This window comes from Callorhinus ursinus, unplaced genomic scaffold (assembly GCF_003265705.2).
Source record: "Callorhinus ursinus isolate GAN/ISIS: 27379988/994484 unplaced genomic scaffold, GSC_fseal_2.0 scaffold1, whole genome shotgun sequence".
Lineage (NCBI taxonomy): Eukaryota > Metazoa > Chordata > Mammalia > Carnivora > Otariidae > Callorhinus > Callorhinus ursinus.
In genome coordinates this window covers 60,075,721-60,099,605 of record NW_027397063.1, presented here as the reverse complement: position 1 = coordinate 60,099,605, position 23,885 = coordinate 60,075,721, and the positions used below count along the sequence as shown (strand labels likewise).

The 23,885-nt window shown below is 43.3% G+C and overlaps 1 protein-coding gene across 22 annotated transcripts in view; it reads right to left on the bottom strand.

Moving 5' to 3' along the window:
• The window catches only part of KALRN (kalirin RhoGEF kinase), a 647,217-nt gene that overhangs the window by 254,593 nt on the left and 368,739 nt on the right, over positions 1-23,885 (bottom strand). For 16 of the 22 annotated variants that reach the window (XM_073894515.1, XM_073894519.1, XM_073894546.1 and 13 more), the window contains exons 16-21: positions 18,080-18,199; positions 12,333-12,551; positions 8,724-8,873; positions 5,730-5,844; positions 1,750-1,865; positions 1,166-1,288 (exon numbers count right to left, since the gene is read on the bottom strand). In XM_073894515.1, coding sequence (XP_073750616.1) covers positions 1,166-1,288; positions 1,750-1,865; positions 5,730-5,844; positions 8,724-8,873; positions 12,333-12,551; positions 18,080-18,199 — 843 coding nt within the window. The remainder of the gene's footprint in view (positions 1-1,165; positions 1,289-1,749; positions 1,866-5,729; positions 5,845-8,723; positions 8,874-12,332; positions 12,552-18,079; positions 18,200-23,885) is intronic. The other 6 variants (XM_073894534.1, XM_073894545.1, XM_073894593.1 and 3 more) reach the window with 1 other exon arrangement.

Genomic DNA, 23,885 nt, shown 5'->3' with positions numbered 1-23,885 from the left:
ATTCATTATTGACACTATTTGGAGAGGGGCAGATAGACACAAAGTAGGTAATTCAAAAGCTATTTTCATTTGGATTTGAAAAGAGTTCATGTATCTGTCACCTTCCTGGTGCTGTCTGCTCTAGCTGGTGCTGAAATGAGTCTCTTCTCTACACTGACAGCCTTCCACATTGGACGGAAAGGCCCCAAAGCTCACAGGGATGCAGGGGAAGGTTTCCCACTATCAAAAGTTCATAGTGTAGGAGTCATAAAGTGAATAATCCCTTCTGAAGGATACGTTCAGGAATGAGGCTAAGGGCCTACTTTTGTCACAGCAAACTAGAGGAAACTTGCCTTTAGTGTCGGAAGGATCTCTGGGGGGAGGATGGGCATTAATACATTCCCCCGCCAGTACCATGACGCCCCACAAAAGCAGCTCTCATCCGGGGAGAGCATCTGCCATGTGAGGAAGTGATGCCAAGACAGGCTCCTCCATGGCAGGGAGCCCAGTGTGAGGGACGAGGATGCTACAAAGAGCGAACGGAGACAGGTCAGATTTTCATTCCAACCCAAGGGTCCTCAGATCAAATCCTGGCTGTGAAAACACATTTCCTCCTACCCTAGCATTTCCTGCCTCAGTGTGAATGGGGGTGTAAGGATGTGGGCATGTGTGCCAGTGCACATTTTGCTCCCCAGAGACCCCAGCCTGGCTTGTTTGCAGCTCTGAGGCCAGGTGGAAGTAGTCAGTTCAGGAAATAAGAACTCACCTTGCTTTGTGAACCCATCCATAGTCATTGGCCTATAAGGTAGACTTCCCAAACCATTCAAACATCAAGAATATGCAGATAGGTGCAGATGTTCACACATGCAGTGTGCATTTCACATGAATACATCCCTCTGCCTTACTGGGTCTGAAAGAATACAGCCGAGTCTAGACCTGGAGCACGAAGATGAGTATTCGGAAGCACAGTGTAGAGTTGCTGACTTCCGTCATACAGATGCTCTATCCAGCAGCTGCAATCCTCTGGGTATTCAGGTTTCAAAGGAGATCATCCTACCCATGCATCCCCACCCGCCCTGTGGTCAACATTCCGGTGTGGAGAGGCTGCTCTCCCTTCCATAACATGAATCTGGCCAGACTGGGGAGTGCTAGGTGGGTGTGGGGTGGGCTCCCGAGTGCTTCCTACCTTGGCAGGCACCCTGAATTCCCCATATTCCTTCAGCAGTTCCTGAGTCTCCTCTGTGGTCTCTCCAGTGGAGGTATGTGTTGACAGGTAATATTCACCTGTTTCTTGGATCCAGTCCAGCGCCTGTGGGAGGAGACAACCCACCCAGTCCCCCAACAGTCAGCTGTCCTTAGGAAAACATGCACTGCCACACTGTTTGGGACAGTGTGACAGACCCGGGAAATACCGGCACATTTGGTCAGTAGGTAGCTGACTAAGCCCTCTCCCGTCAGACTAGGAATAGCCTACCAGTAAAGACAGCATCTCATCCACTAGCCCTCATCTTCTAGTCCAGGCCCAGCATCGTCCACGAGTTAGGGGCCATCTAAGCCCAGCATCTCCTCCCAACTCCTGGTACAACGTGCTTGGTAAAGGCTGACTGACGGGTAAGTGAGAGTCCGTTCTCCTTCCTTTGGTCAGCACCACCTCCCGTGTCTACTCTGCCTGCCTCCATGACCCTCTTCCAGACTGTCCCATGCCGTGGCCATCTGGGCGTCCAAACAGTCCCCCGAACGGAGGCGAAGCCAGGAGAGCCGTGGACATACCTGCTTCGCGCTGCGCTCAAACACCACATATTGCTGGCACTGGTCTAACCGCCGCTTCTTCAAGGTCCAGAAGTGCAGGACGCGATTCTCCCTCTGTAAGAGCTCACTCAGGATGGCTGTGGGGGCAGAGGAGAGGAGCACTGGCTCGGGAAGGCCCCAAACAAGTCTGGCTGGCTCCTTGCACTGCACACCCCAGCTGCCAGACGCCTGTGACTGTCCCGCCTCCCCAGGGGACTAATCCAGGTACCCAAAGTGAGGACCCGAAAGCATTTCCCAGAGGGGAGCAAGATCAGAGGGACTGAGGCGGGAGCCTGTTGAAGAGGTTCCATCAGTGAAGGGAGGAAGAGCACGCCCCCAGGGGAACTTAGAGGTGACCCTGATTCTCTTCATCCCAATACCAGTCCCTAATGGTAAGAGACCTCGGGAAGTGTCCGCTCTTAACATAACAACTAACTCACCTGGCCCCTGGAGCCTATGGACAGCAAGGGGGCTTGATAAGGATCCCAGCCCCTTTGGGTTCTGGGAGAGGATGGGAGAGGAACGAGAGCGTGAGGACCAGCGTAACTGCACGGGCAACCTGGCTCACGAGCCGCACTCTGTGCCCTGTATGGGAGGCTGTGTACACGGCACCGGAACAGCACCGCCTCGAGTTTGCGACCCCTAAGTCACGAGCGAAGGGAAGCTGTGTTGGAATTGTGTCCACCTAGAATCATGTCTCTAGGTCCAAATTTCCGTGTTGTTGCGATCTGATCATAAGAAACGGTGAAAGCTTTTCTCGTGTTACCTGCAGTGATGTCAGGTGAGAGGACATGCACAAGGCATGTAACTTGATGGTGGGCCACGGCAGGTGTCCATCCGTGTCCAGTCTCTCCTTCCTCCCATCACTGCAGCAGCTGGCCACGTGCCCAGATTCCCTACGTGTTTGAATGGTGTGCTCTGTGCTGGAAGCACTCACATTTAGTCTGTATTATGTCTGCCTCCGGCTTCCTGCTAACTCTGTTAGACACTAGTACACCATAACGATGATATGAAAAATCAGTATTTATTAAGCACTCACTCTGTGGCAGGCACATATTCTCACATTAATTCCCCTGTGATGCACGTGCCATTATTACCTCCATTTACAGATGAAGAAAGTGAGGTTCAGAGAGGATAGGTACCTTGCCCAGGGTCATTCAGATAGGAATGTTTGACTTCAGAGCCTGAGTCCTTAGCCGCCTTGTTCCTCTGGGCCACAGGGGCTGTGAAGCACAGACTACTGTGCTTTACAGAAAGGGGCACCTTCACCCCAGTGTTTAAAGCAGCAATGTCCACAATAGCCAAACTACGGAAAGAGCCCAGATGGATAAAGAAGATGTGGTATATACAATGGAATCTTACTCAGCCATCAAAAAACACTGAAATCTTGCCACTTGCAATGATGTGGATGGAACTAGAGAGTATCATGCTAAGTGAAATCAGCCAGTCAGAGAAAGACAAATACCATATGATTTCACTCATATGTGGAATTTAAGAAACAAAACAGATAACATAGGGGAAGAGAAGGAAAAAATAAGATAAAAACAGAGAGAGACGAACCGTAAGAGACTCTTGACTGTAAGGGAACAAATTGAGGGTTGCTGGAGGGGAAGGGGGTGGGGGATGGGGTAACCGGGTGATGGGCATTAAGGAGGGCACTTGATGTGATGAGCACTGGGTGTTACATGCAACTGATGAATCACTAGACTCTACCCCTGAAACTAGTAATACAGCATATGTTAACTAAATTGCATTTCAATAAAATTTTTTTTTAAGAAAGGGTACAACCAATTTGCAGTGCTTGTACTTAGAACTTTTCATGAATCCTCTTGGAAGTTTGATTCTCTAAGGACAGAATCTGTCTCTCTTCCCTTAGGCTGAGAACTTTTACAGGTCTAATTATCCACCAATCCCTATATCCATGCCTTTATTATGTAACTTTTAGATCCTCCCCAAAGAGACAAATTGAATCTCCTCACCCCTGCCCTAGGGCTCAGCCACGTGACTTCCTCTGGTACAAGGGTTGTTAACAGATATTATACAAGCAGGAATTTAGCGTGCTTGTGCACTTGACCTTGCCCTCATCACTGTAAGAGTCTTCCTGGGTAAACCCTTCTTCAGTTGAGGTCCCAGAATTAGTACATGTGGAGCAGACAAGACTCCACCCTGTAGTGAGGCATAAGCCAGCCAGGCTTGCAGAACGGCATTGCTGAGCCCGGATGATCCCCAGCCAATGCACAGTGACTTGAACAATAAATGCTGACAGTCGTATGTCACTGAGTTTTTGGTTGTTATGCCGTAATAATTGCGCCTTTAACAAAAACTTAAAATAAGTGGCACTGGCCTTAGGTCCAGGCAGCGGGTAGAAAAGAAATGAGTATAGGAGAAATTGTAGGTCCCTGCTCAGGTGGAAGCCTCAATTGGGCAAAGACAAGTGAGAACCAGTGTTTACTTTAATCTTTTTGTCTCCTAATCAGAGCTTTGCTCACTGCAGAATCTTACAGGGTAGGGTGGTTAAGAGAATCAACCCTGATCAGGCAAAAGTCCTAAAGTGTTTCAGATTTCATTTCTCCCCTTCTGGAAAGCTTTCCCAAGGACAACAGCCTGCCCTCACCCCCATGAAGGTGCAGCATATCCTGCTCTTTCTGAGAGCCTGACTCTCACAGCACGTTGAGGTATGGGGGGGCATGTGCTCGCTCAGCAGGCAGCTGGCCTCCCCCACACGGCTGCCTGCATCACTAAGTCAGAACACAAGCATTGCAGCATGCAGGATGGGCCAGCCAGCCACAGGGTCCCTGGACCTCAAACGGGGAGCACCTCTGGGAGAGGAACCTGCCTCCCTCTTCTCTGTAGAGAATTTTATTCCTAAATTTAATTCTTCCCAGTGGCCTCTGATCTTGCCACCTCCCGAGCTCCCTGAGCAGCGCCTCCCACTGTGGGCTCTGCAGCCCTTGGCCTACCCCACCCCTCACTCCAAGTCAGTTTCAGCTCCTTCCCTGGCCTCGGTGTCCAGGCTGGGAGCCCTCTGCTGTGTCAAGATGACATCTGTAAAATTCTTCACCCACTCAAAGGCTAATTTCTGCATGGTCCAGCATAAGTGATACCACCGGTAATTTAAGCTTAATGTGGTCATCTACTAAGCAATTATTAAAGGTTACTGATTTTTTCATGTAATTGTACACTTTATAGAATTCAGAGAGAGATTAAAGACTTCTAGACCAGTACTTATCTAAATTTTATGTGCACACAAATCATCTGGTTGGGGCTGGCAGGAGCTCTTGCCAAAATGCAGCTTCTAATTCTGTAGGTCTAAGGCAGGGCCTGAGGTCCTGTTTCTTACACACTCCCAGGTGATGCCAGGGCTGCTAGTGTGGAGGCCACATTTTGATGAGCAAGAGTTCAGACGCCCTTCATTTTAAAGCAAGAGAACTGAAGTTTTAAAAGCTCACACAGTAAGTAAAAATGTAACAGAACTTGGTTTTACAATTCTGTCTGTGTCTCGTTTCCAGGCTGTAAGATAGCCTAGTCTGTGCTTCTTAATATGTTAGCACATCTGGCTACTTACATTTAAACTAATTAATATCCAATAGAAGAAAAAATTTAGTTCTTCAGTTGCATTTGCCACATTAGTCAAGTGCTCTGCAGCCCACGTGACTAGTGGCTTCTATACGCACAGCGTAGATATAAGACCATGTCTGTGCCTTCAGAAAATCCTTTTAAGTGCTGCTCTAAGATCAAGATGAATGAAAAAGTGCTAGGGAAATTTTATCTTCATTCTCCTTTTCCCAATCCCGATGCACGTTTAAACATTGCCCATGAATCCCCACAGCCCATGCCACCCCACATCGAATGTCTTCTTATTGGAGGAGAAGCAGCAGGAGATGCGGGAGCACATAGCGACCAGGCGTGCAGCGTCGGGTCTGTGCTGCTGACTCGGCTCGCGGCCAGACGCCCGCACTGACCTTTCACCTGCTGCTCAGGTCCCCGGGTGTGGCCAGCGGCACTGGGCATGCTAACGTTGTTCCTGTGGATGTACTTGAGGAACACCTCCGCGTTCCGCCGTGCCAGGGTACAGGCCTGAAAGAGACCGAGGTGTGAGGACCCCAGCAGGGCCGTGGGCTCTGAGACCCTGCGGAAGGGGTGTCGGTGGAGAAATTTCTGTAGCTCTGAGTGAGCAGAGCCCCGGAGGCCACTTCTGGTTCACAGACACTCCCATTTCAGTGTGGGAGGCTCACCCTTTTGTGGCGTAAAGAATTACTCCCTGGGCCTCTCCCCTTCCCATCCCAGAGAAAAATCAGAATTCAGCCATCCCTTGACTGCCTCTCTGCTGATTCAGTATGACTAATGTCATAGGTACTAACTCCTCAGGCTGGCTTTCCTCTGTCACCAGAATGCCTCTTAGAGGACCATGGGGATCAGCCACTTTCACATTTGTTTCATTTAGACTCGAGAAAGCAAATTTGGTAAACAAGCCTATTAACCATACATTCCCTATCTAAAGTGGAAGTCACCCACATTTAGAAAACTTATCTGTCCTTAAAATCCACTTCCACCTCAATAACACTAATATCCTGTTGCTGGGAAATACTGGATCCACACACAGGAATAAGAGCCATTACACTACCCTCTTTATGCCTCCATTAGCTGTGGGTGGCAGAGAGGGCAGGTCACACTCTCCTTGTGCCCATGGAGGAGACCCAGGCCCAGAAAGGGCAGCAATCATGAAGCACACCTGGGCTGGAATCTAGGACTATGGACAGAGTATTTCTCATTTCTCTCAAGACCACAGAATTTCTGAATTTCTATAAAGAGCAGAATTTTTTCTGTTGTACGAGTCTGGAGACAGTATAAATCTCCCCTTATCCATGGTTTTCATCTCTGTAGCGTCCGTTACCCACAATCCACTGCAGTCCTGAAGCAGGTGGTCCTCCTGATCTATTGTCAGGCCAGGAAGTAGCTTATTGCTACATCACAGTGCCTACGCCATTTCCCTCACTTTGTCTCGCCATGCAGGCATTTTATTGTCTGACACTATCACAAGAAGAATGAGGACAGTCCAGTGAGGTTATTTTGAGGGACAGACCATACTCACATAACTGTTATTACAGTATATTGTCATAGTTGTTCTCTTTATTTATCAGTTATCTATTATCAGCTGTTCATCTCTTACTGTGACTTATTTATAAACTAAACTTTATCATAGGTGTACATGAGTAGGGAAAAGCATGGTATATACAGAGTTCAACTCTATTCGCAGATTCAGGCATCCGCTGGGGTCTTGGAACATATTCCTCATCGATAAGGGGGACTGTTATTTACCCTAGTCCACTAATTTTTAATCTACAGTTTCCAATATTATCTAGACAAAACTCAAACTTTAACATCTTTTTATGTTTAACAACTGATTCTCTAAATTATATAGTAAAAAATTTTTTAAATTTTGCATTAACAATAGGGGTTTCTGGGAGCTCTGGTAAAAGACTGTTGGGTGGGCCCATCTATTGTGAGGTCCGTGAACATAACAGCTGGATGGTGGTCCAAAGCTAAGGTATCCAACATAGATCAACTAATACATTCAAATGGAGAACTCAGTGTTCCATCCATCGGGCATTTAATTCCCACAGCAACAGAGAGTTTCTCACCTATGATTTTAGGCATGTATGGAAAACATTAGACCAGAACATTTTCTTCTTTCATTCTTCAAAAGAAACATGTAAGTATGAAGTAGTATTTCTATACCACTTTAAAAAAAAGTCTTTCATATGCTCTCTTTCAGTCATTGTTTTAAACTTTGTTTTATGGTGCTGAAGATTTTTAAAATCTCTTAGGCCCTGTACAAAGCCTTTTTATTTAATCTTATTGGTAAGGGCTGATTACTAAGGGTTTTGATTGAGCGCAGGTGCAGACACCTGATCGGAGGAGGGTAGGGAGAAGCCATTGCAAAAAGAGAGGGTGAGAGGGAAAAAAGTGAAACTCAAAGAAGTGGTTCAAGTACAGAAAATCCTTAATAAAAGAAAGTCAGTTAATTACAGAGTTATAGAAAAGCAGTGGCAACATGTCAGGATATAAAAATTCTCTTTGTACTCTCAGAAACCTGAAAGGAAGCAGAACATGAAAGCAAGAAATTTGAGAGTAAACAGAGCCTTTAGATGAGTTTTAACACAGATGAATCTGTCAGAGAGATGACCAAAGGCTGTAGGAAAGAGGCTTACTAGGACTTTCCACACTAGCTGAAAGCCTGCTCAGAGCAGGACTGTGCTTCCTCCCTGAGAAGCCGGGGCTCTATTAAGGACAAAACATAAAAAAATGAGGTATTTCTCTCTTCATGCAACAGAATAAATGGTGTTATAGCCATTGGTTATTGATAATTGTTAGATTGGCAAAAATAAGGTGTCTAAATTTAATTTAATTTTTGCCCTAAATTTTGCATCATCCATTTATAAAATATTTATTTTAATACTGTTTTATATCTAGACATATATATGTATATATATATATATATTTAAAATTTATTTCTTTTAAGTTATCTCTACACCCAACATGGGGGCTCGAACTCACGACCCTGAGATCAAGAGTTTGCATGCTCTACTGACTGAGCCAGCCAGGCGCTCCCAAGGCTTATATATTTCAATTAAAAATATTTTCATAAACCAAACATAACTGGGTGAAACTATGTGTTTTTCTCAATTACCAACATCAATGGGATATTAAGATATTTGAACATGGCCCCTGCAGTAATCGTGTAGCACTGTCTAATTATATAGAAAGTGCTAAGAGAAATAAATAACATTGGAAGCATAACTTTTCAACCTTTCAAATTAACTAGCCAGTATCTTCTCTGCAAATGCCTCCCTTTAGATAAGAAATGAGGAAAAACAGGCGGATGGAAAGCCCATATGATGAAGCGTGTGTGTGTGTGTGTGTGTGTGTGTGACCTTGGATGACAGTGTGCTGACCTTAAGAAAGGCCTCCTTTTGTTCCAAATGTTTGCTGATGAGTGGGATGACATGGTCGATCTCTGCTGCTGGTCCCAGTTTATCTCGTCCGCCACACCAGTCCTCGTCTCTCCGATATTCTTGCTCTAAACTCTCCAGGACACTACAGACCTAATGAACCACGGAGGAAAGGCTCAGTAAATTAATAGATCAGGGAAGTGTTTTCTGAGCACCTTCAGCCGACAGAACCCTGTGCAGGTGACGTGTTTCATTTGAAGTTCAGTCTGTAGATTTAGAACACACAGTGCCCCTGGGACATGGAAGGGAAGTCCACGATGCAGTGGAGCTTGGGAGACAGATTAGGACTGAGAGATGGATTTTGTAATCATCTTCTGACAGTCGTTGGCTGAAGGCTGACATCACTTAGGGATCGTATATAGAGTAAGAAAGACCAGTAATTTCGGGGGTTTCAAAGTGATTTCTACATATTCTATCGCTGGAAACTTATGATAATGCTGTGAATGTGGCAGAGCAGGAAAATGAAGTTTAGAGAAGATACTAGGCTTGCCCAACCATCTGTACTTGCCCTATAGGAAGTAGCCCTCAACAGAAGTGAAGGAGGAAGTGGCTTGTGTTGTGGGACTCATGAGCCATCAGTGAATGTTTTCTTTCCCCTCCCTTGGCAAAAATATCCCAGCAAAAAATGTCTAGAAGTATTGTTATAAGGCAATGACATCTTCAGGCCTTCTATTACAAAACAGACATTTTCTTCAGAGGATAATAAATTTGGGTTAACTTAAAAAATAATTGCTCTCCAAGTGCTAAGAAGCCATGCTTTAAAAGTAAAAGCATTTTGAATGGACTTGGATGGAAATTAGGTTGGGTGTAAAAGAAGGGGACCCAGGGTGGTCTTGTGCCAAGGCCTAGGAAAGGGTGCAGAAAATAGAAACTCATATTCCTATACTTTCCTTCAGTAGGCTTTGAATGCTTGGATATGGCAGCCTGGGGGGGGGAGGGGGAGAGCTACAATATCCTGGGTCCCCTTTGCCTGAGAAAGTCATCCCTTTTGCTGAAGAGTATGGTGTTGGATAGGATGTTTACTGAGTGAGGAACTGAGCTGAAAGATGTCCCAAGCCACATACCCTTGTAGCCAACATGCTCCCCATGTCATGAGAAGGCCTGTCCCTGAATTCTGACTCCTCTAGCACCACACACCTCTCCTCCTGCAAGGCATGAACATGTGTAGGAGGGCCCACATCTTGAGAGAAAATGGATTATAGACAAGCAAAAACTTTAAGAAAAGACATAATTATATCCCATGATAGTACTGGACTAAAATCAACTTGGGAACTAGAAGAAATGAAAAGATTATCAAGCATAAATCCTTTAATTTAGCAGGTAAAGAAACAGAAATCCAGAAAGGTGACCTTTGGCAAGGTCAGTTCGGGGTCAAATTTCCTGACTCTTTAATGTAGTGCTTTGTCCCCTTCTAAGCCCATCAAAAACTAAAATTTGTGTATGATACTAGACAAGGACTAAACCTCATTAAAAAAAAATCTGGATACAGGTATTCCCTGCTTTTCACACGCACCTCACTTTTTTGAAAGACTACATTCGTACCTGTTTTTGCTAACTGAAAGAGATATGAGGAGGGTTTTCACTTTTATTAAAAAAAGGTAAAAAGTGATTAACATAACAATAAAATTTTAAAAAAAAATAAAAAAAGGTAAAAAGTGAAAAGAGTGTTCAGCGTTTGTTCTGCAGCGAGCTGCCCCAGAGGCAGCATGCACCCCGAGCAGTGAGCGTGATCCCCAAGCTCCATCCCCGGGAACTACACCCAGCATCTCAGCATCCAGCTGCCTCAGCTCTGAATTGTGTCTGTGACCATCCGTGCTTTATCTTGACTTATTCTGTGCATCTGTTAGCAAGATGTGTCCCTAAGATTTCAGAAAGGCCTAAAAGAGGTTACTTTTTGGATCTGGGAATATTCAAAATTTTTTTCCATATAAATCAGTGGTCATTGCTTCTTTACATCTGATCTCAGCTTACAAAAGTTTTCATAGGAACACTCTACTTTCAGATAGCAGGGGAAGCCTATATTTAGTCATCTGGCATCATTTGTTGAAGACTTCACTTTTGAATTGTTTTGTCAAAAATCAACTGCATATTTGTGGGTCTACTTCTGGAATCTCTATTCTTTTTCCCTGTGTCTATTCTTACACCAACACCATTTTGTCTTGATCACTGTAGCTTTAGGTTAAGTCTTAAAATCAGGTAGTGTAACTCCTCCAACTTTGTTTTTTCTTTTCCAGACTGGCTATTCTTGATTCTTTGTATTTCCATATATATCTTACAATCAGCATATCAATTTTTACAAAAATGTTTGCTGGGTTTTGATTAGGATTGCGTTGAATCTACAAATCATCTTAGTCTGCTGCTCCCAACTCTGGGGCCATCAAAGGCACCATCACTCTGAAACAACAGGAGAACAGAGAGATGGTGTGGAGGCCACAGGGCCCTCTGACAGGCACGTTTTATTTACTTCCGGATAGACTTTCCCATGGCCCCTGTAAGTCACCCAGAGGAGAATGTTTCTCTGATCTATTTCTACCAGGAAGCAATTTCAAGGAGGGAAGTATTTTACATTGAGTAAAATTACTTCTGTTTTAAACCTCTATTTCATGAAAGAATTCCCTGAAAGCACCCAAATCAGTTAGAAATCCTCTTAGCCTTTGTGCATATTGCTGTACAGATGGGAAAGTAAGGGGTCTAAATCCTTGTCATCCTGCTGTACGTATCTCCTGCCTTTTCTCCCACAGCTGCACCATCCTACCAGCTAGGCTCATAGTCTACTAGGGACAGACAGCTGTGTTTCCTCCATCAGATGGAGAGCCCCATGAGTAAAAGAGCTGTGTGTTTTCCAAGCCTAGTGCCTGACTGTGGCACATTAGATTATGTCCAGCAGGTTGTCACCCTACTCTCCTGACCTTCACTGGAGGCATATACTTTCCTACCTCACTGATGTTGTCTTGGCTGTGTGACTTGTTTTGGCCAAAAGGATGTTAGAGCATGTGACATAAGCAGAGACTTGTGATTTGGGGCACAGTAGATCTTGGGCTCTTGCACTCCTGCTTTTCACCATAAATTTGTCTCAAGTAGCTGTTGATCCAGGAGACTGAGAGACATGAAAGCAGATCTAGACCAGATCTCCAGCTTGGAGCCCAGTTCTACCAAACTTAGCCAAGATCAGCTGAACTCGAATACTTAAAAACAAAATGCTTATTGTTTTATGCCACTGAGTGGTGGGGTAGTTTGTTATACAGCATTATTGTGGTAGTAACTGACTGATACAGCCCTCAAATCTAGTATTCAGCATACACCTAATTTCTCCTTCAACACCTAGAACTGATGAGTTTGAGATTTTACAAGAAACAGATCACATGGTTCACTTCTTTAATGGAAAATATTATAAGGAGGCTAACTGTAGTTATTTCCACGTCATTACTCCCAAAGGCTAGTATTGGGAGGACTAGCTTCTTCTTGAGGGAGTTACTACAGATTCGCAGGATGAAGGGAAAAAACCACCCTGCATTGACATTAGTCTCCCATATCCCACAGCCCTTCCCTCACCTGTTCAGAAGTTTTATAAAATGCCACAGAGGCATTGACTAGTTTTAGCCGGTCTTCCATCTTCAGCATGAGCTGCTGCCAGTGGAGGGCCACCTTCTCGGCACATTCCCGGATGGCATCAGCGTCATAGTGGCCGGCCTGGAGCAGTGCCTCAGCTTTCTGCTGTACCTGCAGGGCGCTCTGGTGCGTCTTCTGCAAGGAAGTGGCATGAAAGAGGGACTGGGCACAAGGGGAGGAGAGAGAGGTCCGTGGGAACGACCCAGGCGTGGTACGGGAGGGGGTGGAGTGAGGCGTGAGTGGAAAGATGCAGAAAAGTTAAAGAGCTTTAAATGGTGGATTCAAACATTTTGTCATGATGATTAAAACATCATTGATTTTAAAGCACATTTAAAAAAAAGAACATCATGCATTTTCATTAACCGAATGCTCAGGACCCTAACTCCGGCCCCCACTCTCCTACTCGCATCCCTGGTTCTAAAGACATCTCAGTTTCTGTGGTAGAGAAACCGCATTTGTGTATACATCTGCTCCCTGATTGGTTCAGACATTAGTGAATTTTTCTTTTCAAAACTAATCATAAAATTGTTCACTGTAGTGAGTTTTCAAGGAGGTTACTGCTGTAGTCCCACTTCACAGGTTAAATAAACACAGTACGTAAAAAAAAATCTCCACATAATACAAAGCTCAGCCAACAACACAATCATTTTAAACATTAGTTGAAAAGGGTTCCAGTAGAAGGAATGAATTTGGCAGATTAATAAAGCCTAAGAGTAGCATCTCACCATCCCTTAGCTACCCCACGAAGGGAACAAAGCAGTATAGTAGATAATTCAGCTCAACATGTAATCCCTACATTATTACATTACGTATGTTTGCCTTTAGGACTATATATATATATATATATATGACAGTTCCCAAGAGCTGACCCATTCTGTACTCCCTGTGTGAGTATAACCTCTCTCCTTTTCACCCCTACACCACCCGGCCCCCTTCATCCCATCCCAGACTACAGTCTGCACAGTCCTATTTATGTGCCCCCAACTATCACCCATCTCCTGGCTTCCCTTCCCTGTCTCTGGAATCTGTACTCAGTGTTCGTTGTTAGCATGACAGCCTCTAGCAACCTAGACTCCTTTATTCCCTTGCTTGGCCACTAAGTTAGCCCTCAATTGTGATGACCGTATCAGAATTTGAGTTCTTAAATGTTGAACACAGCAAGAAAAAGTAAACTAAGGGTCAGAAATGATCCTCTACAAATCCCTGATTTCTTTCTCTGTTTTACTTATTGGCACCACTTTCTTTTCCTGTATCCTAAATAGAGGGGTACCCCAAGGTGCACTCTTGGTGTTTGTTCACTTCTGCATAACTCTTATCTATTCCTGTGGCTGCTACTACTTCCTTTTTGTAGATGATGCCCAGGATTCATCTCTCATGCTACATCAGACCCTCATCTTTAATTGTATTTGGGTGTGAGGGTGAGCTGCCTGCCATACTTCTCACTCGAGGTCAGAAACACTGATTCGGTTGCTCTAGCTGCCTGCCCCATGTTAGCCACTTACAAAGATGCATTCTTAGCAAAAGAAGTGAAAGGTCTTCCTGGAGAGAGGAGGAATGCTCGTCAGTGAATGCAAATGGCTTGACTGCCCTATTAGAGCCTCCAGCTTCCTCCCGGACATTTTCTCACATTCTACATCTAAAACGAAATCCCTCCCTCTGGAAGTATCTTCCCATGGCAGTCTACCATTTGTGTTGATGGTGCCCTCCTTGTTGTCACCTGGATTTACAATCTTGACATCATTCCTGACTGCTGTTCCTCACCCCAAGTCCCAGTCCAACCCACTGCATGCCTAGACCGCTGTGGTGGTCCTATAGTTAGCCTCCTTGCCTTCCAGTTCTAATCCATCAGACCCACCCCTTACATTTCCAACAGATCAATTTGGTTCTCTGTAATAGCAGGTGCTTGGATGAAGTGACTCCTAACGTTCTTCTGGCTCTAAAACTCTAATTTTATGCTATAAATATCATTCCCTTCTCTCAATGCAAAAGCCTTCAGTGGTTCTCCCACTGCTATGAAATTAAGTCCCAACTTTGAAGGATGTCCTTAAAAGCTCCTCCAATGTAGTCTTGAACTACTTGCATAACATTATCTATCATCTACCACTCCTTACAAAAACCCTCTGAAAACACACTCTGTGCTTTCTTATTTTTGCTACCTTCATTCTTCCTGCCTTTTAGTGAACAACAACAACAACAAAATCTTTTTGGACAGCCGGAGACTCACTAGAAACTACTCTTTTGAACTCCTGTGTCACTCATCTAATATATTTGGCTGCTTCTCCATACTTAGACTGTGAAACTCTCAAGGCAAGCACTGTTTTAAAAATCACTTTAATAACTTTCATTTATCCAAGGTATACTCTGTGCTAGGCACTGTACTTAGGCATATTTTTTCTAGTTCTTATGACATCATGACAAGGTGGATATTATTATTCCCACTTCACAAATTAAAAACCTGAGGCTCAGTCTGGTTGAGTGACTTGCCCAAAAACATACAACCAACGAGGTGATGAAACTAAGAAAAAGGTTCAGGTTTGACTATTCCTATGTTCACTCCCACCGTATCACACCACGTTATTTTATCTCTAGAGTTAGAATGGTATCTACAGTGCTTCACGCAGAGGGAGGGTGGGTTCACCAAATGAACATTAGTGATTATGATAATTAACTGGCTTCTCCTCAATATATGAAACCAGCATATAATTGTCATCAAAACCCCATTATTATGTCTTTTTCTCTGAGAGTGAAGGAATAATTCTAATTGTCCTATAATTTAGGCTATGTAATAAATCCTCTTCCTTATTCTGAAACTCATTATCATCCGATGGTCCTTGGAACCCCGTCCCCTTTAATTTCCAAATGACAAACTCTTATGGACATGACATAATCTTTGCTTTGATAAGCTTGAGTCATTCTTATGCATCTATTTCTACTATTATCTAATCCTATTGAGTGTTATATCTTTAAGACATGGATTACCAAGGATGTTAATATATGATTTTAACATAGGAGTGCATGGAAGAAAATTGAACCAAATCAACTGAATTTATTATCCAGTTCTAACTACTTATTCTGCCATAATGCTTATGCTTAAAATACATAAGAGGATTTCAAATAAAATTGATTTCAAAACTGAGCTTGTCTCTATGATAGTCACCATTCTTGAAAACACATCAGCCAGACCATTTTGCATAGTAACAAACAATAATTTGGGTTTGTTGATAAAGCTATGCTTCTGGGTGCTGTGTGCTGTTCTCTGTTTTGAATGGTTCTATTTTCCTAAAACTCAGGGTACTTTAGGTAAAAATTCTGACCTTCTTTGAGGAGACTAAAATCTTTAAACCAATAAGGCACCCAAGCTAGGGTGAGCAGACATCCTAGTCTGCCCATGATAGTTCTAGTATATGCCTATTTTTCTAGCTGAGTTATTAATAATTCCCTTCTTCCCTCTTAGAAGTATCTCAGTTTTAACAATAAATTATCTAGTCATCCTACCCATAGCTATTTTGTTCTCCCTTATGGAACCCAGGATTCTTTCTTAGGGTCCAAGAAGACAAATTATGTTCTCTATCAGCAATCACTGGAAAGGCCTCCAGTAAGTAATTACCATCAAAATGGGCCAAGTAAAACTAGACTAGTTAGATCCCCTTTCAAATTGCATAAATCTTCCCTGGCATATCTTCCCCTTGATGCAGAACCTGGTCTAAACCAATGCTTTTAGAAAGAAGAACAAGGCTACCTAGAGAAGGAGCATATTTGAAGTTCATTACTTTAGCTATGCTGTAGACCCTGCCTATCCTCCATTCCCATGATCTTCCAGAAATCCTATCTGCTCTGCCATCTCCTCTTCAGACCATAGATATATACTCCCCAGGGGCCTCAGGGGATCACAATATCAATTCCAAGAATATTTGATCAAGTTGCACCCATGTAATTAAGAGACATGCTTAATAAGCTTCTATTCTGTACAGGTGCAAAGCACTATTACAAATTAATATACTGTTTATGCAAGTGGTGGAATCTGGTCATTGCACTAGCACTGCTAATGCATTCACCCACTGTTTTCCACTAGCTCGTTGAAATGCTCTAGTATGTCATGATACTTGGTTTTATTGGCTCAACATTTGCTTATGGGACAGGAAAGCTAATTACCTGATAGGGCAGGTTAATCTTCACATTTGAGATAAACGAGGAGGAGGTATGGCCAACAGTCGTCTTCTCTCTGCCTTGCCCCCTCACGGCTTCATGCCTCGCTCCTAGTCTGTCTGCCCAACCTCTGCTCATGCTGGCTCTCCATGCTGCCTCTCTATGGGGCTTTCACCGCTCTGTATCTGATTCTCCATTGTGACCCCAAGCCTGATATTTCCTTGATGGTGAATAGATCTTAACACTTTGATATTTGTGTACGTCAGTAAACTGAGACAGAGGCAGCTGATGATAATAAAGACTCTCTCCTCTGCTGAGTTCCTCCTTAGAAAATGATTGCCCATACTGTATGTGCAATATATAGTCTATTTTAAAATCTCAAATCCCAGACAGTAAACTACTGTTAGTAATGCTTCCTAAGAAGACGACAGGCATCTTATAGAAGCATGTCATTTATGTTAATGCTATGTTTACACATACAAGATGGTTTCTAGAAAATTAAATGGTTGAAATCAATCAGTACTAGTTTAAAAATGGCTCGTAATCAGTTGATTACTGTATTAAAGATATACTTATAGGCACGAACAGTTAAAACTTTATCATTGTTGTGGAAAAGTCTCCTTAACAATCATTCTTTTAGTAGAAGATAACACCTTTGCCTTTCTTACACATTCAAAAGTGGGCTGAGTTTTAAACGGAACCACAAGTAATGAATGTCTTTGAAGGTTTCTCTCTGTTCCCATTGGTACTGAACTTACTTTATTTTTAATATAGTTCCCATGTCCCATTTCCTGCTCTTTTCCCCATATCACTCTAAAGCAATCAGCTCAAGTCTCTTTGGGAAGGAGAATGTTCTAGTAGAAAGGATAATTAAAGGTATTATTTAAAGCAAGATGACAAAATTTAGATTATTGTAAGAGGAATTTTGTTTTAAAATAGCCTTTAGAACAAGTGTCAGTTGGTGAACTTGTGGTTTCCGTTTACTCTTGAAATGTGGCTTCTTTCGGTGGTGGTATTGAGCAACTACTTTCAGCGAAACAAACTATCTAGTGCAACTACTCCGATGCTCATTGTTCTTGTTAGAAGGCAGAATCTGACAATGAAATCTAAATATTACATAGAAATCAGATGTTTTAAAATGGAATACTAATGTACTAATGACTTTTGTACTTGTTTATCCTCAATTCTGAGGGCTCCTCAACTGGAAGTGACTTCCAACCTTTTGGCTTCACATGTCTCACATAGTGTATAGTCCATAATGTACAAAAACTCAGTGTACCAGAGGCCTTACGGGTAAAGGGACCAATAAGTGACCAAGATGCACAATTGTCGAGTGAACACTTTTCTTCCATACTTGGTGATGAACCCCTGCATCTGCTTCCCCATCAATTCCTCGGTAATAGGGAGGCTACCTGGACCATTTAACTAGAAAGAGTTAAGGGTTTCACTATCTAAAGGAACGTTCACATCTTGAGGAATCAACCTGTCTGAGGAGCAGAGCAGAAATGGGGAGGGAAGACAGAGGAGTCAGATTTGGGTGTTACCTCGATTGCCAGTTGGAACTGCTCGTGTTCCCGCTGCAGCTGTTCTGCTTCAGACAAAGAGCTGGCATTGACCAGGCTGGCGTTGAGCATTGACTCCCCATTGCGGATCCATCCCAGGACCTGGGGAGTCCGGACAAGAACACAGATGAACGGCCTTCGCACCCTCCCCAGAGCTGCCGCTTTCTCCGACGGGTCCTGAGGTCAGACCTTGCTATCTTCTGACCACACTTAGAGAGAGGACAGGAAGGCTCTGGAAAATTAAATTGTTCATCTCTGCCATCTTAGCTGTCACCTTGTGCCACATGGTGCTTATTGTAAGTACCGACCTCATTCTTAGATACATATATTCTTTTCTACCCTTATTACCCCTCTGTCCCAATTTCCTTACCCATTTAATTTAAACATTATCTGATTGTACTGTATGTACATCTCTCAAGTTCTCTCTAGAATGCAGAATGGTTGAGTAAATAAATTCCATATACTGGCATTCTTTTCTTTCTTTAAAAGCCCAGTTCAGATACCAACAACTTGAAATCTTCCAAACCCAATTACTCCTGTTAGAAACAGATCCTCCTCATCTAGTACAACCACACCATACCACCTTTGTGGCACTCACCACAGTCTGCCTTGTTCAGTTGTTTTAACGTACACTTCAACATCCTACCATCCCCCATCCCCCCAAATGTAAACTTCTGGAAGACTAGGGCAGTAGATGAGTCATGCTTTAGTCTCACACAGTGCTTAGCATGGTGCCTTACAAATGGTGAGTATGCAGTAATGTTTTTGAAAAAGGGAACGATTATCTGTAGACAATACCCAAATTGCACCTGAACAGTGGGCCCAACCTCCTATGCCTTGCAAACATAGCTAAGAATAGACAGGTTTGAGCTCTGACAGATAAACAACCCAAAGGGAGGAGGAAGGAGAAAGAAAACAAGTAAAACCGCATAAGTAATCCATACACTGGATCATTAGAAAATGGGAGGATAAGTTATAATTGATTTAAATTATCTAGAGGCAATGGCTAGGCTAAGTGAAATTTCTAGGTGACCTTAATTAGTACTGGGGGTAAGAAAGTTCAGCTAGGGAATATTAGAATAGAAGGAGAAACAGCTAACACTGTCTAGACAGTCCTAGGTGAAATGGGCATGTGGCAATTCTCTAGCTAAGATCTCAAGTCAAGTGCAAATAATCACACTGGAAGAATCAGGCCTTGAAAATATACCTTGTGTCTGGTCACCAGAAAACTGCTAAATATTTTCTTTATTAGGGAGTCTAAGAGTTTGCTTGGAGAGGAAATAAAAATTCTTCCGAAATTTCAAGATTAGTAAATATCATCCATCTGTTACTTCAAGGCAAAGGAGAAGATACCACAATCTGTTTCAGATTTTTGCAGATTTTTTTTCTCCTCTCAACTTCTTCATGCTAAACAATTAGAAAAACACTAAGCCTGGTCTCTCCTATCCCATAATCCTCATAGGCATTTCTCAAATTTCCTCCTTGGGCAGAATATGACTGATGACATATTGTACATGGATAACACTGGGGCGAAAATCCTGCTGAAGCTGGGCTATTCGGATTGAGATGTTAATTCATGGCCAGTCTGGCAGATCGTGGATGAGATGCCAAATCTGTAAAGCAATTAGTTGCAGATATAACGTCTCAGAGTGTATGTGTGAAATCTCTGATGCCAGTGGTGTGCTGGGGCTGGCTGGCTAGAGGTGCTAATGATTTCCAAAAGCTGCCTGTAAGTTTGGGTATATGCATACATGGATTGTATGCCCAAATGTTTCAGCTCTTTGGAAAATGGAGCTCACAATGTATACTTTGAACTATGCAAGTCCTTCTGCCATGATTCACTGCATTTTGCTTGGTTCAAGATTCATTTGAGGGTGTCAGAGAAACATTTACTTCGTGTGCATCACAAATCAACGTTTGAGGGGCAATTTGACTCCCTCTGGGCTTCCTAAGTCTTGCTAGCATCTGTTCCTCTCTAGTTTCAGCCAACTGGAAACACCAGTTGCAGCTCTGGTGGTGGAGATCTCCATTTACTAGCTTCCCACTTAGATATCATAGGCTATCAGTCTCTACGTCTTTCATTAAGTCATGCCATATCCTTGACATCCTTGTTCATTTTTATTTCCCAAATGCTGTTTATAAAGGCATCCCAGGTCTCTAAAGAGGGAGTTTTGATTTTAGAAAGATAAAAATGCACATTTATATTCATGGCTCAGGTTCAGGGGTGGCACTGATCCCTATAACTGAGTCTGTCCCAGAAGCCAGACTGGGATAGTGAAGAAAAAAAAAATACAAAATCTGAGGTTAGAACACCTGGCTTTTTTACTACCTGGCAAAACCACTCAACCCTCTGAGCCTTGGTTTCTTCATCTGCAGAGTTAGCATAATAGTGTCTTCCCTTCCTATAGCAGGGTGGATGCAACATGCCGTAAGATGTAAAGCCTGGTGATAGTGTTTTGGAGCAAAGGTAGGTAATGCTATGATTCTTCATTTATACCTCTCCCAATGAGAAGGGAAAAAGGCTATTGATTTTTGTTCCAGTATCTGTAGAGCTTACTGCCATATTCTAATGTGATGTGGGAACCCGAGCTGTTTTGTTAGCACCAGTCTCTGTTGTCTGATCAGTGATAACCTTTGTTGGTATAATTTTCTATTTCTGTCGTCCTTTATTTTCCTGATTCATAAAAATGGTTATTTATTCTATGAGCATCCAAATGAATGCAAGGAAGTAGAAGAAATATTGTAATAAAAATGATAAAATGTTGTTTTTACTAATCCTGTGTGGTCTCAGAAACATCATGTAAAAGTGCTCTGCAAACCATAAAATGTAATGCATAATATGAGCATTTTATGTTGATCAATTATCTTAGGCAACAATTTACCTATAGGTGAGATGACCTTTGAGGGTCACTTTGAATCCTCACATTCCACATTTCTTTCAAAATTCAGAGACTCGCCCTACAACCATAGGAAACCAGAGAAAGTCAGGTCTATAAAAATGAGGGACCCAAGGAGTATTGCTGATTGCTGCTCAGGGGAGTCAGGAGCTGGCCAAGAATTCAGCTCAGTCTGAGCTGAGAGGGTGAACTGAAAATGGGGATCTACTGCTTCCTCGGGGCAAGGAAGCGCAGGCAAACCCCAGTGAGAAGACTGGATTTGGTTAACTGGACGTGGATGTCCACAAACGATGATGCCATCTAAGCAAGGTAAGCTGTCCCCTGTAACCGGTAGGCTGGGAAGCTGCTTGTATAGGGCTGTGTTCTCTAGGTCACACTGACAATAGAGCTCTGAGGATGCCCTCGAGGCCTCTGACTCTAAGACCTGCTGTTGCTGATGACTTACCACAAGGCACAGTCATTTCTGAAAGTCTGGCCACAGGAAAAAGGGCCGGCCCCACAGATGGTAGCTCGGAGCCTGTCATATTTCCGGCATTTCTTAGCTCTAAATGTTCACAGTGTATGAGATTATATGTGATCATCCTTCCTGGTTTTATAGACTGTGACCATGGGTCTTCTTAATTTTCTCCGTTTTGAAACAAACGCTCATCCCTTTGGTCTCCTGTCTCTTGGATCTACCCCAATTCCTTTCTACCTTTACGTATAGTGCACGGAACTGAACACAGCAGTATTCTTGACAGGGTAATATTTCCTCCTTTGTTTTCACTGTTCACTTTAATAAAAAGCAAATTTTGGCCAGTATTTGGTCCATAGGGGTAATTTAAGTCAATGTCTTTAGTAGATAAGTATGATTTCTTTTCCCATACTTAGAGCCCCAATAGCTTACAAATCCATTTTAGCTTATTTTCTGCTAAAGGCCCTGTTCTGCAGGAACACATATGGAAATTCACTTAGTTTTATGCCAATTAAGTAGGTTTTTCAAATCTTCTTGGATTATTTAATAAATGTGAGGTCATCTTTGCCAGAGTAGTAATTTTCCTGGAAAGCAGTCAGAACATTCTGTGGGGCTGGGGAGTAATCTGAACTCTTTTTCTAGAAGAAAGGGGGCATCTAAGTGGTCTAGGGCCCCAGACCATGGGCTGTAGTCAGGGGAGGGAATTCCCTTAAAGAGTCAACATTTCTCCAGAGGTGTCTGGGCCATCGATCTAAGATACAGAGCCCCATGTAACCCCGAAAGAACAGCAGTCGCATTAAATAATTTCATTTGTTCTCAAGCCCTGACAATAATTTTCAGTCTGACATCTGTGGCATCATCTCTCCTCAGAGCTTCAGTTTAATATAATGGTCGTGTAACTACACTATGGTTATGATGGCCAAGTCTAAACGTCTCATCTATGGGCTCTAACGCCCAACTGTGTAGCAGCGCGTTGTTCTCTCCCTTTTCATCCCCATTAATGGCATTTCAATTAAGGCGTCCTTTTTCTTTTCTTCTTCTTCTTCTTTTTCTTTTGAGTATATTCAAAAGAGAAACTCTTAAGCTTGTGTCTAAATTTAGCTCCACTGATCAATACCGACATCTAAATTAACTCCCTTTCTCCAAGTGTCAACAGCGTCCAAATCAATATTTCCTGCTCCACCAACTTCCATCAAACACAAATGCCTTCTCTGAAACTGGATCAGACGACTCCCAAAAGAAAGAGCTCTACACTGACAAGGAAAACAAGTCCGCCTAATGAGGCATGGTGGCTTAACTAAGCAGCAATCCCTTGGCTCCTCCCAAGGCCACTGTCCTTCACAAAGGCCTTCGTGGGTTTCCTGCCGTCTGACTTGAGCAATCCAGGATGCTTTTGAACTACAGTCGCACGTGTGTCATCCTCACCATGGTGGGGAGAAGCAACTTTCTCCTGCAGAAAAGTTTTTTGTCCTCCAACTCAAGAAATACTGAATGGGAATGTATCCAGAGATCCATCTAGCCTGGATCACTCGTATACAGACAACCTACATCCCCATTTGACAAACTACCTATCATCATGTCAGCTCCCCATCCTATACAGAATGTATACTCAAAGGATAAAAAATCATTTCCATTTTCATACCAGTTAAGAAACACATAATTAGGGAGTTGACCCTACTATTAATGTTGGAACAAAAAATAAATACAATTAAAAACCAGGAAGAAAAATATCTATTTCACTTCACAGACAAATAGGAATGTGATTTTCCTGTTATCTGTTTTGTTCAGATGATCTTTCCTGCCACCTTCGGCTGGCGGAAGTAACAGTATATGAAGAGTGGAGGGTTCCTGTGACCTGTTGGAGCCTGATGACCGGTCGGGTAGATGCCACCCTCTGTGCCAGGTGCAGGCCCTGTGGGCCTGTCTTCTCACATGTGGTGCTGTGAAGACCAGGAAAATCCCAGACTGTGTTCTGCTAGAGGGCTTCTTTCTATTTTTCCTGGAGCCCTAGGGCAGGCCTGGCGCCCAGGAGATGCAAACCGTGGGGCTGTTGATAAAGGAAGCATGGGCTCAAGTCTCAGCTAACTAGTCAACGGGCCCTGGGAGCACTAATCCTACCCCACCTCAGTTCATTTATTGTAAAATAAACATACACCCCTTTCCCCAAGGGTCTCTTCTCTTAAAATGAGATAAATGAGAAAGAACCTCTCATCTGAAAAGTAAGTACTATCATTATTACCAAGAGTCTCAGAATTTGTATAATCCTCACTGCTCTGGGTCTGCTAGGATTTCCATCATGTCTCTCCAGAGACTCAGGTGTGATCCCAGGGTAATTACACAGAAAACAGTCTGGCTGGCAACCCTGTGATCCAGCCTGCCTTGGTGCTCAGTGATTTCACCTGTGCTGAGGACAGACCTTCAGCACAGTGTGTAAGGG